This window comes from Pleurodeles waltl, chromosome 11 (genome assembly GCF_031143425.1).
Source record: "Pleurodeles waltl isolate 20211129_DDA chromosome 11, aPleWal1.hap1.20221129, whole genome shotgun sequence".
Lineage (NCBI taxonomy): Eukaryota > Metazoa > Chordata > Amphibia > Caudata > Salamandridae > Pleurodeles > Pleurodeles waltl.
In genome coordinates, this window is record NC_090450.1 from 90,789,020 (window position 1) to 90,806,983 (window position 17,964).

General features: G+C 43.9%; 1 protein-coding gene across 1 annotated transcript in view; it reads left to right on the forward strand.

The window, feature by feature from the left end:
* LSG1 (large 60S subunit nuclear export GTPase 1) overlaps positions 1 to 17,964 on the forward strand; it is a 97,451-nt gene that overhangs the window by 32,362 nt on the left and 47,125 nt on the right. The window contains exon 5 of the mRNA XM_069213163.1: positions 2,310 to 2,396. Within this exon, the coding sequence (XP_069069264.1) occupies positions 2,310 to 2,396 (87 nt within the window). The remainder of the gene's footprint in view (positions 1 to 2,309; positions 2,397 to 17,964) is intronic.

Sequence of the window (17,964 nt, forward strand, 5' to 3'; positions counted from 1 at the left end):
TTTCCAATCTGGCGTCCAGTTTTTGGCAATATTGCCTGGACCATCAAGTTTCGGTGACCGCACAATACCTTCCGGGAAATCGGAATCAGGTTGCGAATTTTATTCCTGACACCTCAGTGACTCCCGTTTGTGGAAACTTCACCCAGGAGTGTGTTCTCGTCTACTTCACCTTTGGGGTCCGTTTTTGGTGGATCTTTTTGCATCCAGATTGGATCACCAACTTCACAGGTTTTTCAGTTGGAGAACAGATCCATTGGCCACTGCCACGGATGCTTTTCTGCAGGACTGGAGTCAAGAGAAAGCATATGCTTTCCCTCCCTTTGCGATGATCGCTCGAACATCTGCCCAGTTATGTCGTCAGTTGGCGTCCATAGTACTGATCACTCCAATTTGGAAATCTCAAGTTTGGTTTCCAGTTCTTCTGGAACTTTCGTGGGATTCTCTAATCCGACTCCCCCCGTTTCCTTCGCTTCTTCTCAGTCTGAACGGTACACCTCATCAAATGGTTCTAGAGGGCTCCTTATCCTTGATGGCATGGCGGATTTCCGGGGACGATGGTCGGTCCCGGGACTTTCGCAACAAGCTGAAGAGCTACTATCCAAAGCATGGGCTCCCAGTACCTGTAAGCGCTATAGATCAGCATGGGTAGATGGAACTGTTGGTGTTTGCGAAGGGCTTTCAATCTCGTGGAAGCCGATGTAGTCCATATTCCCAATTTTCTTGCGGACCTCGCTTCAAAAGACTTTGCGTATCGATCTATTAACTCATACAGATCCACTATTTCAGCTGGACACGCTTTGGTGGATGGTTTTCCTGTGGGAGAACAAACTAGGGTGTCGTCTTCTCCGGGGCATAAGACTTTCTTTACCTCCTGAACCCCGCTACTCCTCCCTTTGGGATGTCAATCAAGTTTTGAATCTCTTTTTAACTTGGCAACATAACCAGTATCTTTCCAGGAAAGAGCTCTTGGGTAAGTTAGCCATGCTACCTTGTTTAATATCTTGTAGAAGAGTTTCTGACGCCCGTGCTTTATGGATCAAATCTGTTTATTAATTTTTGAATTATAGAACATCGCATATACACTACATCACAGTATTTCCAAAGGCTTGTTATTAGCTTACTTCAACGCCTGTGCTTTAGATATCTCACACAGAAATTTTTCCCCTTCAGGAGTCTCATTTACGGTAAGTAGACGTACAAAGACAAATACCATAATAATCTCCTATCCTGCTTTTCCAGACGCCCCAAAACTATGTTGTACGATGCCTCAAAGCATATGAGGAGATGTCCTCAGAGCTCCGATCTCCTGGGGAACGTCAATTCCTTATTGCATTGCGTAAACAACACAAAGCTGTTACTTCTCCTACCATTGCTCGCTGGGTTCATTTGATCATGCTTGAAGCATTACCTTTTCTCTTTTCGGTGCTCACTCTACTCGTGGGGCTATGGCCTCCAAAGCATTCAGCTTAGGTGCTCGTCTGGAAGATATCATGAATGCAGCAGACTGGTCTTCAGACTCTACTTTTAAGACGTTTTATTTCAAACCAGTTTTGAATGTCACTCAATTAGTTGTGAACAAGCTTTGAACTAGCATAATCCTCGCCTTCGGTCCTTACATAGAATTACAAATTTCCTAGATGATATAACGGAAAGGTTCAATTCTATTAAAGACTGCGGCGAGGATTATCCCACCCTGATCACCTTTATAATACTGCAATTTTAATGGATCCCTCCCTGTATTCAGTAAGTAATTTTGGTTATATTTCAGTTGTCATTTAGCATAAATTTGTTTGTTTTACCAAAAAAAGAATAGAGAGAGAGGGAGGGAAGACCTCTACTTGTAGAAGTTATTTTCTATCAGACATTTAAAAAAAAAAAGCTTGTTCCTCTTTTAAACTCTTTCATTCTTTCTAGGATCTTGCACAGTAAAACAAGATACTTGACGATTCTCTGACTGGCTCGCGCTTCGAAAGAGGAGGATGAAACACAGACGAAGGACTGCCATATGGACTGACTGTTCCTGATTGGCTCCAAATACCTGTTTTTTATTGGTTGAGACTGTACTCCATTCTCCCAAGTTCTCATGGGAGTTGTAGCTATTGTTTGTTGTTGGCTGCTATTCAATAAAGTGGAGAAAGATAAGCATAATCCTCGCCTCCGAGTCCTTAATAGAATTGAAACTTTCCGTTACGATAGCTAGAAAAATGTTAATTAATGTTGCTACTTCAAGTGTGTGCATGGTTAAAGAGTCAGAAACTGAGCTCCATTACTTAGCTGATTAAATTATCTTTTTTTCTATTTAATGCTAGGCTGGAAGAGGAACAGAAGCTGATTTTGACACCCTTTGAACGTAATTTGGATTTCTGGCGTCAGCTTTGGAGAGTCATAGAACGAAGGTATTAGCCCCACAATATAGTGTGCTGTGCGGAGGAGGTCAATTGGGTTCTTGAACAAAATGTTCATAGACTACTTTTAGTCCTAAAGCATGTTAAATCAATGACATGGCATCATGTTAACCATTTGGGCTCTTCACTTTTGATTTTTCTAGATTTTGTTCCACCAGACAGGTCTTTATATAAATCAGCAGATGTATTGTTACATATCAATTCCTTCATATCCATGATCTGAAGGGCAGGGCCCATAGCACTCTATAAGGTTTAGGAAGAAATTTGCTGGGAACCTGGCGTACGTTTTTGCCTGAAATCTTTGCAGTGCAACTTCCTACCCTTGACTGCGTTCAATTATCTCTCCTACACCTTTTACAACTGAGTTTAGAAATAGTAAAAACTGTTTTTCAGAAATGGTTTGGGATCTTGAAGCATGCAGGTGTTAGTGGACCCCAACCGTAATAGTTTAAGACCTTTTACCTCTGTGGACCTGGAGCGTAATATACTATGGTCCTGCTAACTGAACATCCCTTCAGAAATTGACCTGCAGTTCAAGGTTTCCCAGAGCGGATGTATGGGATCTCAAAACTCAACAGTTATGAATGAGACAAAGTAATTACTGTCCAGCCTGGGTTTAGTTTTGTGAAACTACACTCTAAAACGCAATACTAAACAAAGAGATAACAAATTTATAAGGTTCTGCACAATACTAGGGGGATTTCTACACAGGTTGAACACAATCACAGGTTTACTCTAGACCAGTGGTTCCCAACCTTTTGACTTCTGTGGACCTCCACTTTCTCATTACAGCATCCTGGGGATCCTCACTGAATCATAATTTGAATCCGGGGACCACCCACTGAGTTATTACTGAAAGTTGGGGACCTACTATGTTAATATCATTTAATTTTCTAAGCAGTCGTGGACCCCCTGAGGAGGCTTTGTGGACCCCCAGGGGGTCACTGGACCACTGGTTGGGAACCACTACTCTAGACTGTGAGCACCTTCCAGGGTTCTGTAACTCTTAAGTCAGTCTTTAAAATGTACCAGCACTGAATCTTTAAAGTAATACCACTTTAGTTCAATGCATGAGGCACTTGTGTGAGTTCAACAGTTCCCAGATTTCTCTGGGTAGTCTCTTCAAATATGATGAGCATGTCTCCAGGTTCCTAGGTTACATACAGAGCCACCCTGCCATCTTAGGTTTCTCTGTGTGCCGATACACTGGTCAGCATCTCACAGGATACCACCCCCTTTGATCTGCTTATGGACGCTGCTGGCACGTTGACTGGAAACTGCACTGGTCGGCTGAGTTGGCACCGGTCACTTCGACCCATGAACGGAGTATTTTCTTTGGCGGATTGGAACAGTCCCTCATGGCTGGAGGTGTTTTATATGTCAGTCACTCGTAGCTGCGGGGGTACTACAAGCCATGGTGGATGGTAGCTGCGGAACACTCCAGTAACCATCATACCAGCTGTCACACCTTTTCATAAGATAAATGGATAAATGTTAGGTCGAGGATGCTTGAAAACCCACCTCAGGCTTGGGTAGGTGTTGATTACACTCACTATGTTAGTCTGCAATTTTTGAGCTTGCTCTGATGCTCCTGTGCGCAGCGCCTAGGCTTCACACTCACATTTAACACGCAGCCCTGCTAACAGCATGGCATACTCACAGTACACATGCACATTCACTGTGGATGTCCACGGAGGATCTGAGCATTACAGTCAAGGAGAACTTGAGAGAGGCTGGAAGGCACCACAGTTTTCCCAAACAGTTTTATGGTCTGTTTATGGCTATCTATTTGAAACCTATGGTCAGAGTCACTGGAAATTTGCAGCAAGAGAGGGCCAAATTATTGCCTTGAGTAAATTATGCAGCAAGAAAGGCAATTTATCCTGCACATTTTGTAACAGTATTACTGCATTGTTTTGTCATTTTAAAACTTGGCTAACACTGTCTTGGGCATTGGTTGCACTTCATAAGTACCAGTTTAACAACCAAATATAGCAATAAGCAACACAAAGGTGACATGTCCAGCTATGCAAGAGGCCTTCCACTAAGCGGCAGCATGTGTTGCTAAATTGTTAGTAACTTTTGAACCATTGGAGCTAAAAACTTTATTTTGTTAAAATATGCAGATTGTATGGCAGATGAGGGATTGTATGACACTTGCAGTGAATTTATAATTGCACAAAAATCGCAGCACAAATGCATAATTGCCGTGGCCCTGCCAACTGTATGCTGCCCCCACTGCTTAATTTATATGTCCCATGAGACTGACACACTGTTGTGTCAGCTAGATCTTCACTTGCTGCACCCCTGAAGACCACATTGCCAGGCGCACAGCTAGATAAGGTCATGGTACTAGTTACCAAATAGCTCGGTTACTTAGGGCAGGGCTTTATCATGCTGGGGACATTCCCATATCTACATAGTCTAAAGGATTTTTCCATTTCAGGTGACCACACACACACACTAAGTTTAAGTGATTCAAATAAAGCAGAAACCTCCATTGAAAATTTCTTTAGAGAATAGAACCCTACATAGGCATTTTTGTGCACAGGACAAACATTTTTGGGAGAGATAGTCTGAGTTACAATTGTAGAAAAAGGTATTTTGTGTCCCTTTTCTTTCACACCTGCACTAGAAATATTTTTTTAGGATTTCAGGTAGAGAAGAGCTGCTTCACAGTATTCAGAGTGCTGTTAAGTTGCATGCTTATTTATGGAACTTTTTGATTCTTTCCCGGCTTCTGCCTTCCATGTCCCTTTTGGGTTATTTTGAGACACCTGGCTCAAAGATTTATGGTGTCTGTTTGGCAACATCCATTTTGTCAAACCTTTAGTTTCCCGCTAAAAGGTCCACATGGATATTACTGGAGACGTTAATCTTTTTTCTGCTTTAATACTGGTTGATACAGTTTTCTTTGCTGGTCACCAACTATTGTTTGAGGTGAGCAGGTGTGTACTGACTTTTACAGTGCAGGCTTAGGTGTATCACTGTACTGTTTAACACTGTGCTGTCACAGCACTACAACTGTTAATAATACCGTATGAGGCCACATATGCACATTATATTTGACATCTGTGATTAGTGAGCATTGTTTATTAACCAAGGAACTAGTATTTCACACATTCCCCTCAGTTTATCTTTTAATGCCACTGTCTGATGAGCGGTCATTCGCAGTTGTGTATCGACAATAGAATTGCATATTTTCAGGCTGAACTTCCCAGCTTTGCTGAATATTAAAGAGGCATCATGCGTCAATTATGTGATTACTTCTCCTGGCTGTGGCCTGTTTTCAGAGACTCCAGTTTAATTTCCGACGGGATTAAAAAATATGAATTTCCTGAGATCATTATCCATGCTTTCTTCCCTGCACTATGTAAAAAGAAAATGTAAGTGCAAAAAGAGAAAGACTTGCTCACGAGAAGGGGCAAAGAAAAGCGTAGCGGACATGCATGCTGTACCAGATCAATCTTCACAAACCTCATCTCCCAGTCCTAACAAATTGTACTCTCAAACTCCATAGGTCCTACTTTTCTGAGGACTGTGGTAACAGAACACTCCCCATCTGATTCTGCAACATTAGTGTTAATGAACGCAGATAGAGGGTGCTCTCAAGGATCCCTGATGGTTTTACATGTATTGACAGTCTCCACTTGTAGGTCTGGTTCAGCCACACTTTCTCTTGAACAGGCATTTTTTTGATTTGCCTATAATTTTTGACCCATTAGGCAGATTTAAAAGAAGTATAACAATCCACTAAATCAGTCAGCTAAACTTCGACATGCCAAGTTTTGTGAAGGTCTGTCCATTGGGGAAAAAACTTTATTGGTTGAATATAAATTTTAGCGCCCACATGAAATGCTACCAAAAGATAGAACAACTGCTGAACGAATTGACACCAAATTTGAAATTAAATTGGAACTTTATTCAAAGCATTCTGATTGTGATTTAGTGTAGATCAGTTCAGTAAGTATTCACATTTAGAGAAGGTGAAAATGCAGAATTTAAGGGGTTAACACTTCTGTTTATCTCTGCCACTTCAACTCGTGAGTCAATCTTGTCAATCACGTTTTGTATTTTTGGCACAATATGATTGATTTAGGGCTGTTTTTTTTTTTCTTCAGCCATATTTATACTTAAGAGGTAGCTCTGACTTGAGTTTTGTGTTGTAAACAAATTTTTCCACAGCCATGGGGTGTGGGATGACCACGAAAGATGAGACTAGAGGGCAGTGGTGAGAGGTACTTAGACACAAGGAAATATAAGGCACTCTTGAGGAAAGCGGAGCTGTTTTTAGTGCCTGACCGTCAAACCAGAGTTGACTCCTGAATTCAGTAGCTACCACTTTAAGTGCTGGATTCGACCACTGTCTTGTTCCTGTCTCTGGAGTCAAAGCCAACTTGCAATTTTCATACAGTGGGGAAAAAAAAGCTCAACCACTCGGGCAAAGGCAAACAGTGTCTAGCTTTGTGCAGCCCTCACACTCCGGTTATGCCCAAGGTCTGGCCACAGGATGTGCAAGGTTTAAGGCGGTACACGGAGGGGGTTGGGCACGTAGTGCAAGTTGGGCAGAGTTTGGCCGCAGTCCATTTCCTGCAGCCAACCAGAGCAGGAATTCAACTAATATAACCTGTTTATTCATATTGTAGAGTATATATAATATATACATGTACAAAGAGTGATGTTTGAATTTGTGTGTGCATATATATGTTTGATGGCATGTGTAGCTGCAGATACACATGCTATGCATATATCGCCATCTAGTGTTGGGCTAGGAGTGTTACAAGTTGTTTTTCTTCGAAGAAGCTTTTTTCGAGTCACAAGACTCCTCCTCTCGGTCCACATGGGCATCGAGTCCTTTGGTAGATTGTTTTCTTTCCGCTGTCGGATTTGGACATGTTCCCTTTCGCTCCTGTAACTTTTGGTTTGCTACTATCTGAAGTTCTCTTTCTTTTTCCTCAACATCGGTATTGTTTTCAAACGTGTTTCTGACTACACTTGATCCAATTGTAGCGTCGGGATCAAGTAAACGCCTTTTTGGGCACCAGCACTCTTCTCGGGCCTACTGCGTCACAAGCTCATGAATCAGACTCCATTTCGATTCTGTTCTCGGTGCCACGCCAAGTTCCCCTACACCAGCCAGCATTCGTGTGCAACCTCTGCCTTTCTCCTGAACACAAGGAAGATACCTGCGAGGCGTGTCGGTCCTTTCCATCAAAGAAAAAGAAGACCTTACAGGATCTAAGAGCAAGGCAGTTAGAGATGGCGTTGAAGTCCACAGAACAAACACCCGACATCTTTGGTGATGAACAGGCGCAGACTGCAGTCTCCATTCGAGACTCTGACTCCAACCGAGATTCAGATGAGGACAGCCACATACTCCCTGCGGCGCAGTACATGAGTACACCAGCTCCTTCCCATCAGCAACAAACTAAAAAACCACAGAAGGCCTTGGGTCTACCACTGCTTGCTGGCCATGAATCAACCTGAAAACAACAGATCATCAACCGACCCTCAGGTCTGGCGCCGAAAAAGGCCAAGACTCATTCCCACAAACAGACTGTCACGCCTGTTTTGGCATTGAGTCGAAGGGCGGAGCTTCCTCTTCTGAGCTGAAAAAACTCTCCCCCTCCGATCAGCCCACTTTTGGGCCATATGAAGCATGCTACCACCAAGCTTTCAGAGTATTCATTAGTGGGGAGCAAACAAGTTTCATCTTCAGAACAGGAAGCAGATGAAGCAGACATTAGACCCATTCTTGAGGTCATGGACCAAAAACAAAGGAGGAAAGACTGGAAAGATTATTGCCTCTTCTCCTTCAATTACAAAGAGAGAACTAGCATTCCACAAAAGCTTGGAAACTGGCCCTTCACTGGCGATGAACTTTAAACACAAAGACAAGCCAAAGACTGTACAGCTTTCTCCACCGCATTCGTCTTATTGTCCCTCTTCTCCACCATCCCATACTCCACGACCACCAACTTCACCCACACAGTTTTCCACACATTCTCATGCTTCTTCACATGGGGATTACATGGGTGATAGTATTTACAGTATGCATCCATGAGATATGTATGACTCTGACCCTATCCCATCCAATGATTCTGATTTGTATCCCACAAGACAGTCTCCACCTGAGGATACAACAGCCTATAATCAGGTCATTTCCAGAGCAGCCACCTATCATAATGTACAGATGCACTCTGAGCCGATAGAAGAGGACTTTCTATTTAACACACTTTCCTCAACTCACAAACAATATCAGTGTTTGCCAATGTTACCAGGTATGTTAAAACATGCCAGTGACATTTTCAAAGAACCAGTAAAGGCCAGGGTATTGACACCTAGAATAGACCAAAAATATAAAGCGGCACCAAATGATCCAGTCTTAATTTGACAGCCATTGCCTCCAGATTCCATTGTGGTCAGTACAGCCAGGAAACAGGCAAATAGCCTGTCCACAGGGGATGCTTCTCCCCCTGAAAATGAAAGCCGCAAATTTGATGCAGCAAGCAAAAGGGTGGAAAGTCAGGCTGCAAATCAGTGGAGAATTGCTAACTCTCAAGCTCTTTTAGCCAGGTATGATAGGGCACATTGGGGCGAGATGCACGAGTTCCTTCAATACCTCCCAAGGGAACACCAGAAAAGAGCACAACAAGTAGTGAAAAAAGGACAAGCCATTGCTAATAATCCGATCCGAACAGAACTAGATGCGGCTGATACAGCAGCTAGGGGAACAAACACTAGCGGCCCCATTAGAAGACATGCTTAGTTGAGGTCCTCAGGCTTTAAGAAACAGCACACACAATACAGAATAGATAACCTACAAAAACTAGGGTTCACAATCAATTACCAAAAATCTCACCTTCAGCCAGCACAAATTCAACCATATCTAGGAGCAATTCTGAATACTGTCAGCATTAGCCTCCCCAAATCCACACTCTCCTATCCCAATTACAAGTCAATCAAACCTGCACAGTAAGGTTTGTCATGAGGCTATTGGGAATGATGGCATCATGCATAGCAGTAGTGTCCCAATACACGTCTAAACAGGAGACCACTGCAACAGTGTCTCTCGCAACAATGGTCTCAGGCACAGGGTCAACTACCGGATCTAGTGTTGTTGGACCGCCAAACATACAACTCTCTGCAATGGCGGAATCAAACCAACTGACCAAAAGGGTGGCCATTTCAAGACCCTGTGCTAAAGACCATAATCAACACAGATGCATCAATGATCAATGGGGTGCCCAGCTCGACAATCTTACATTGCAGGGGAAATGGGACTCAATCCAGCAAACTCCATATAAACCACTTGGACTTTCTGGCAGTGTTCTTAGCTATCAAAGCATTCCAACCACAGATCTACACAAAACAGTCTAAATAAGAACAGACAACATGACAGCAATGTATTGGCTGCAAAAACGGGGGGTGGGGGAACACTCATCACAATTAACCCTTCTAGCACAAACAATTTGGAAGTAGGCAATTCACAATCCCATTCACCTGCTAGTGGAATGCATCCCAGGGATACACAACCAGCTAGCGGACCTCTTAAGCAGGATGCAGCAACAAATACACAAATTGGGAGATTCACCAACAAGTAATTCAATATTACTTTCAGATGTGGGGAACACCAAACATAGACCTTTTTGCAACAAGCGAAAACGTAAAATGCCAAAACTTTGCATCCAGATACCAACAGCCTCAATCCAAGGACAATGCTCTATGGATGAGTTGGTCAGGGATATTTGCTTACGCTTTTCCCCTCTTCCATTAACTCTGTTTCTGGTTAACAAGATCCGTCACACTTCCCTCACTATGATATTCATAGCTCCCACATGGGCATGTCAACACTGGTACACAACACTATTGGATCTGTTGGTAGTACGACATCACAAACAGACCAGACCTATTATCTCAAAACAAAGGTCAGATCAGGCATCTTAATCCTCGTATGAACAACCTGGCGATTTGGCTCCTGAGGTCATACAATTTGGATACCTACAGCTTCTATCAGAATGTATAGACATTCTAAAACAAGCACGTAAACCTACAACCAGGCAGTGCTACACAAATAAATGGAAACGTTTTGTATATTCCTGACAACCTAAAAACACTGTTCCACTTAAAGCATCAGTACAGGATATTGTCTGTTATTTGCTTCATTTACAGAAAGCAAATCTTGCATATTAATCTATTAAAATTAATTTATCAGCAATATCGGCCTACCTCCAAAACAGATAACATACCGCTCTTTTTAGAATTCCTGTCATAAAAGCTTTTAGGGAAGGTTTAAAAGAGTTGTTCCACCTAGAGCTCCACCTGCTTCTGCATGGAATCTTAACATTGTGCTCACAAGGCTTATGAGTCCACTATTTGAGCCCATGCATTTTTGCGCTCTTCAATTTCTCTCATGGAAGGTTGCTTTCCTGGGTCAATTACTTCCTTAAGAAGAGTAAGTGAAATTCAAGCATTCACTTTAGAACAACCCTTCTTCCAAGTACACAAACACAAAATAGTACTTAGGACAAATCCAAAATGTTTCATCATTTAACATTAATCAGTCCGTGAAATTGCCAGTCTTCTTTCCACAGCCCGATTTAGTTGCTGAAAGAGCTCTCCACCCTCTTGATCTCGAAAGAGCTCTCCACCCTCTTGATCTCGAAAGAGCTCTCATGTATTATATAAACAGAATGAAAGACTTTAGAAAATCTAAACATCTTTTTGTGGCTTTCCAACAGCCTCATAAGGGTAATCCTATTTCAAAACAAGGATTGGCCAGATGGATAGTAAAGTGTATTCAAACTTGCTATCTTAAAGCTAAAAGGCAACTATTAGTAACTCCTAAAGCACATTCTACTAGAAAGAAATGAGCTTCAATGGCATTCTTAGGAAATATACCAACGACAGACATATGCAAAGCAGCCATGTGGGCCACACCACACACATTTACTAAACAATACTGTGTGGATGTGTTATCTTGACAACAATCAAAGTTGGTCAAGCAGTGCTTAAAACACTATTTCAGACTACCTTAACTCCTACAGGCTAGCTACCGCTTACTTAGGTGAGGGACTGCTTTTCAGTCTATGCAGCTACATATGCTGTCAAACTGAAAATGTCACTTACCCAGTATACATCTGTTCGTGGCATGTAGTGCTTCAAATTCACATGCACCTTCCCTCTTCCCTAGAAGCCTTTAGCCATTCTACTTTATTATGTAGATATGTATATACTTTTCATGGACATCTTTACTTACTATATATATTTGTACGTGTACAATTCTTCACTCCTTACTTCACCCTCCTGCGGGAAAACAATCTAATTAAGGACTCGATGCCCAGGCGCACTATCACAAAGAGGAGGTGTCGCTCGATCTCGTGACTCGATAAAAGCTTACTGGTTACAGAGGCATCTTCTGTGACTAACTAATATTTTTTAAAGATTGCAAAGCCTGCATCCTGCCCCTCAGATCTTCTGCCACTGCTAATGTCCTGGGAGAAACGTGGTGGGGCGTGTAACTTCATTTCTTGTCATAATCGACTTGTAGTATAAATAAACACGAGACCTTGTTAGAGTTTGTGTCCCTTAGACATAAGTATTATCTAGTCTAAAATCATTTATTCTTCCTTCAAGTTTCTGTCCCTCAGCTAGTTCCTCTAACCTTCCCGTGTCCTACCCCCGCCAAATGTCTCCCCAATTCTATATTGTTGCATGTCACCTATGTTTAGAATTGCTTACCTGCAATAAATGCCACAGAAATCTGCTGTAGTGCTGTATGTAATCAATGCAACAACAAAAAAATAATAAAATCCTTTTTCAGAAAAATAGGTTTATGCTTAGTCGAGGTCATTTGCTTTTAAACAATGAATCGCATGTTCTGTTAGTTACAACCTGAACTTCAGTAACTACCAGGCTATTTTTGACAAATCTACACGCATTTGTAGCTTACATTTTGCCCTAAACCTGAGGCATGGTAGTCTCAGTGGTGAGTCCCTCCCTTTTATTACGAAGACAAACACAAAAATATATGTAAACATATAAAAAGACCGCCCACTTGAAAGTAAATGGGGTATTAGGATGTGCTGGGACAAGAATAGCCTCTGTATGATTTTAGATGTTTGCCCTAGCACCTAGTGAACACAGCTGTTGTTTTCATTGGTATCTTGATATATTTTGTCACTAGCAATACAACAATCATGCATGCACATGCTGAGGTTCTGGCATGCATGGCATGACTCCTAATGTTTGGGTGAATACACCAAGTGTTCCTTTTTAGTACACCGGGCTACTGTCTGTTGGACATAATCATGGAGTGTTGCCAGCATTCCGTTTTTCTAATCGCTAGTACTCAACAGACCTTTTTCCTTTTCTTGAGGATCAAGATGCCTACCAGCCTTGCACGAATGTGTGTATTTGTGTGCACGGGAAACGTATATGGTGACAGGGTACTGATGCTGCATGTTGAATGCAAGTATGTGACAGTGAGGCCAGTGGGATCTATTTTGTATTGCCCTTTGTAAAGCATGACCTAATATTGAGGCTGAGTGACTATCTTCACTGACTTCCAAGGTGTATTGCTGAACTTTGTGTTCATAACCTAAGTAAGCTGTGGAGAGACTGGCTCATGCTTGCTTTAGTTCTGCAGCAGTGATCTTTCCACCAGAGGGCGGATGATTCTCTTCCTGAACACTTGATGGAGAGTGTAGAAAGGTGTAGACAGTAGTCTCCTTTGTTGTGCAGAGGGAATCCTCAATACACAGGCCTGCCCCAGAGGTGTGATATTTACAAAGGCTGATGGCTGTTTGGTGCAAGCTCTTCATACATTGTTGTGCTCCTATTTGAAGCACCACTTGTTACTGCCAGCTATGGGAACCATCACCTGAAACTGACTGTGTCTCCTCTACAGTGGAGCAATACTCTAACATAGGAAAACGCTTTGGACAGGTCCCAGGACCCTAACAGTGGAATCAAGATTCCTGGTCTGCAACTGACTTTAAAAGTGGGACTGAACTTTCCCCATTGTGTTCCTGATTTCCTGCTGACTGAAGTTGTTGTGCTCTGCAGTGTACTAGAGGAATTCATGAGATCCAGAGCTGTTGTCGCTGATAGCCAGTCTCCTAGAGGGCATAGCGTCACCTGCAAATTGTGCATGGAGCTTCTGATGGGGCCGTGAGACTACTTCAGTACAGGAGCATGCCTTGTCTACTAAGAGAGGGGAGTGTAGGGTACCCCTGCAGGAAGAGACTGCCCAGAGTATTCCTGATGTTTTTGAATCGAAGGAACAGCTCACGTGCTGACTTGCATGAAATCAATGCAGTAGCCAAACCAAGTTATGGAGTTGGTTTTCCTGCTTCACTGATCACTGCTAGGTCTCTATCAGGGCACTGTACCCAAGAAGCAGGGAAGGAAGCAATGCAGACGCTTACTACAGTGCTGGAATGAGCCTGACTACCGCCCAATCTCTGCTTAAACCATAATCGGTGTGCCAACCAAAAGAATGAGTGACTGCATTTAAAGCCTCCAGATACTGAGCTCGGCACCACACTTTTAGGGCTGACTCAATCAGCATGAGGAGGCTCACTGAAGAATTGCCAACACTGGAAGGTGGGAACTTCACTTGTTTGGTGCAGGGACCATTGCTTTGTGTCCGTGTTTCCACCATCCCTCCTTGCTGGAGCCAGCAGCAGCATCCTCATCCGTTGCAATGTGGTCGGTGCTGACAAACAACATTGGAGAAGGGCAGGACAGTCACATACACACTTCAAAGAGAGGACCTCAAGGTGGAAGCCTCACTGTCGGTACATTTGGGTAAGTACTGCAGTGATGAACTTTTACTGAACACGCATTAGGGCTCTTTTGGCTTTAGGAAAAAACATGGTGGGGTTGCCAGTGGGTGTGGCATTAAAGGAATGGCCCACTGGCCTTCACTGAGTGGTCTGTGCACACTATTCACAGTGAGTCTTCACCTGTGAGATTATTCTAATCCTGATACGTTTTTGGCTGTTTTCCCTGTAGTATCAGTAATAAAACCCTGTGGCCCCTAACACATTCCTATGTGAGGTATTTCATTTAATACAGTAAAGTACTTCCCTTTGAAAAGATGAGCACCTGATTGGACCATCCTTATTGCATGCCTCATGGTTCCTGTTGAGCTTGGAGTCTCAAGCCCCATGCTACCTCCCTGGGAGGCCTCACGGTGCTTGCCCTGCCTCGCTGAGGGTCTGATGCTGAAAGATTGTAGTTGGTGTTCACTTTAAGTGAACACTCAAGGTCAGACCCTGGGACGGCAGTGGGAGAATATATCAACCACACCAATTGAGGGGCAGTAACCCTGCTTGCCCTGTAGCCTCCTGGCAAGTTGTAAACAGGTAAGACATCCTTTGCACATGGTTGTGAGCACTCATTGTTTGTAGCACACAATACTAATTTTGCTATGAGTTTCATGAAAATCGTGGATCCAGGCATAAAAAGAGTGCTCCAGCAGCTGAGCGCAGAATGTCAGATTTCCTTTGAGTCATTGTACCAAAAGCTTTGCCTGTTAGTTGTTTCTGCCTACATGCTAATGAGCAACCTTGTTGGTAGTTATTATTAGATTCGTGGAATCACTACTGCATCTGGCCTACTTAGGGGCAGCAGATCTCATGAGAGTAGTTTCTGCGGGAATACCTCGGGGTCTCATTATGACGCTTGCAAAAGGAAATTTTACAGCGATGACGTGAGGACAAAAATAGAAAGGGCACTGTGCAACATATCGTGGAAATCCTACGTCACTCGTTTTACCTCTCTTCTCACTGTTCAGTGGAAATGTGTCCTCTGAGAGTTACGTGATAGGAGCATCCTAAGCAGTTTATTAAACGAGACTGTTCCTGAAAGGTTGTAAACTGGTAACTATCTTGGCATGTCCATTTATGCTGTGGTCAGGAGGGGGGGGGGGGGGAAGTGCTTGGTAGTCTCTTTAGATATGTCTCCCCCCCCCACTAAATTTATTTTCACCACTTTTGATTTTTGATCAGACGTCACTTACATCTCCTTGTCTGCAATTTATTATTGTCCTTCCCATACTATGGAAGCATCGCCATTGTTTTCTCATCGTATGTGAAGGTAAAGTTTCCTATTGCTTACTTGTGATTAATGCACCACCTGCACTACACCAGAGAATCCTTTTGGGTACCATAATAAAATGAATCCATGTATTAACCCCTACAGTGTGGCCGACACCACGCTACCTCTCTGGTGCAGGTCATGACCAGTGACCGACACCAGGGAGGGAGTTTACAAAAAAATCCACGGGTGCATCGCAGCTGAGGATTTTTTTTATTTTTTTTTTATTTAAAAATACCCCGGGAGAGACAGAAGTTCTTCTGTGTCTCCGATCCCCCAACCCCCACCCGGCCATTTGTGACGTCTGCGCTGATGTCACTATCTGTTTTCTACACCGGAGCAGGAAGTGGCTTTGCAGCCGCTTCCTGCCCCAGTAGGGAAAACAGCCCAAATGGCCTGCCCGACAATCAGGAAGTCCTCGTTTAAAAGGGCAGACTGTTCCCATTTCAAATGAGGCCTTCCCGAATGGGTTTCCTGGCCCTCACTAGATACCAGGGATTTCACTTGTGGGGTGTTGGCCACCTCGGCAAACAGGCATTTCCCCCCCCCCAAGCCCCCCCCCCCCCCCTCCACCACCTCCAAACCCCACCCTCCCCGCCATATTTAAAAAAAAAAAAAAAATGTAAGGGTAGGTTTACACCCGATCGCACCCCCCAGGGGTTTAATTAGTATTTTTTTTTAAGGAATAAGAAAATTGACAAGGGTGGTCACCCGTGAGCAGGGCGACCTCCTGTGGGGGCAATCATTTTTTAAAATAGTTGTATAGTTTCTCTGGGGGCCACTATGCCCCCCCCCCCTCCCCCCACAATGTTGTGACCGTCGACGTAGGCTAGTGTTTTAGAGCAACAGTTTAGCCAGTAGCAGAGATGGCATCTTGTTGGATTACTGCTGCCCAAGTCCTCACTCTGGTTATAGAGTACAGCTCTGACGTAGGATCACTGACTGAGACCGCAGATACAGGGTCTCGGGTGCAGGAGTTTAATCCTCATCCTTCTTCCATGTCTGCAGCTGGGCCTAGGGTGCTGGGCACCTAGAGGCGGTTGGGTCTCAGTCCCCTTCTAAAGGTTGTACCGCTCCCAGTCCAACGAAAGAATCTGCATAGGACGCAGCAATCTGAAAGCATACCGAATGGGGCAATGAGTCAGCCTGTGGAAGCCAATGACTAATCTCACTGTGAGTGGCTGCATTTTGCTCTTTCTCAAGGTGGACATCTGCACTCAAGGTACTTCACCTAAAGTATATAAACTGCTTCAAAATCAATACCTTAATGATACTAAACCATTATGCCAAAGGCATGACTGTTGACTGGACGCTTTCAGAGTGGGACTACATATCCCAGACTGTTTTGTGGGCCCAGGAGGTGGCCATTTTCAACAGCATCTGCATCCACTTGACCAGACTAACGAGGGCTCTAAAGCGCGTGGGGGCACTTCGCAGCACTGGACGTGCTGAATTCCAGAGTGGGACTACATATCCCAGAGTGCTTTGTGGCCCCAGGAGGCGGCCTTTTTCACCAGTACCTGCATCCACTGGACCAGACCAACGAGCGCTATAAAGTGTGTGGGAGCACTTCGTAGCGCGTGGGCTGCGCCCGGGCCAAGGACGGGCCCGTCTACGCCTGGAGGAGGCTGGGCTGGGACACACCCCTAACATCAATCTCCAAGTAGGCCTTGTTGACTCTCTCCTTTTTATCTTTGTATCCTCCTGCAGGTTGTCATTGAACTAACTTTCTATAGAACATTTATCCACTAATTACAGTCCTTTGATGGGTAAAAGGAAGAAAGCAACAGAGGGTGGGGCGGGGACGGTGTTAAAAACCAAGCAGAAAAGGCATTAGCATGCAGCTAATAACTTTGTTATGGACAGAAATGACAACCTTCTGGGTGAATGCGAAGAAATTCTAACCTCTTCCCTGGATAGTGGCTCCAACGAAACTTGGGGAGAGTGCTCCCCAGTCAGTAAGGGGGCGGGTCACACGCAAATTGCTGACATATTTGTAAAACGTGGTCAACAGGTCACAGCCACTTTAGGGCAGGGGGAGGGTGGGAATGTAATCATCCACGCTCCCTCATTCCCAGTGAATGAGCCATCACTAGATCTTAGTGACACTTTTCAGTGTACCAACCGCTTTAGCCCTTTAATCAATATTTCAGACCCATATGACAACCCAGGCATCAGAGTGGGTGGGTCAGTAGCCGTAAATGTGAATCTAGCCCAGACACATGCACAGTACATCTGATGCATACAAGATTTAAAGGGTGAGGTGTCAGAACTCAAGTCTGTGGTTAATTACTTAACCGCAATAGTCAAGCAGCTTATTCCTTCAGACGCCACGGCCATCATGAATCATATCTGTAGCATATAGGGTGGGTAGGTTGGATGATAAGTGGCAGCTAACTGACAGAATCTAGGGGTGTACGGCAAGGGTGTGTCCTTGCCCCCACCTTGTTCTTTG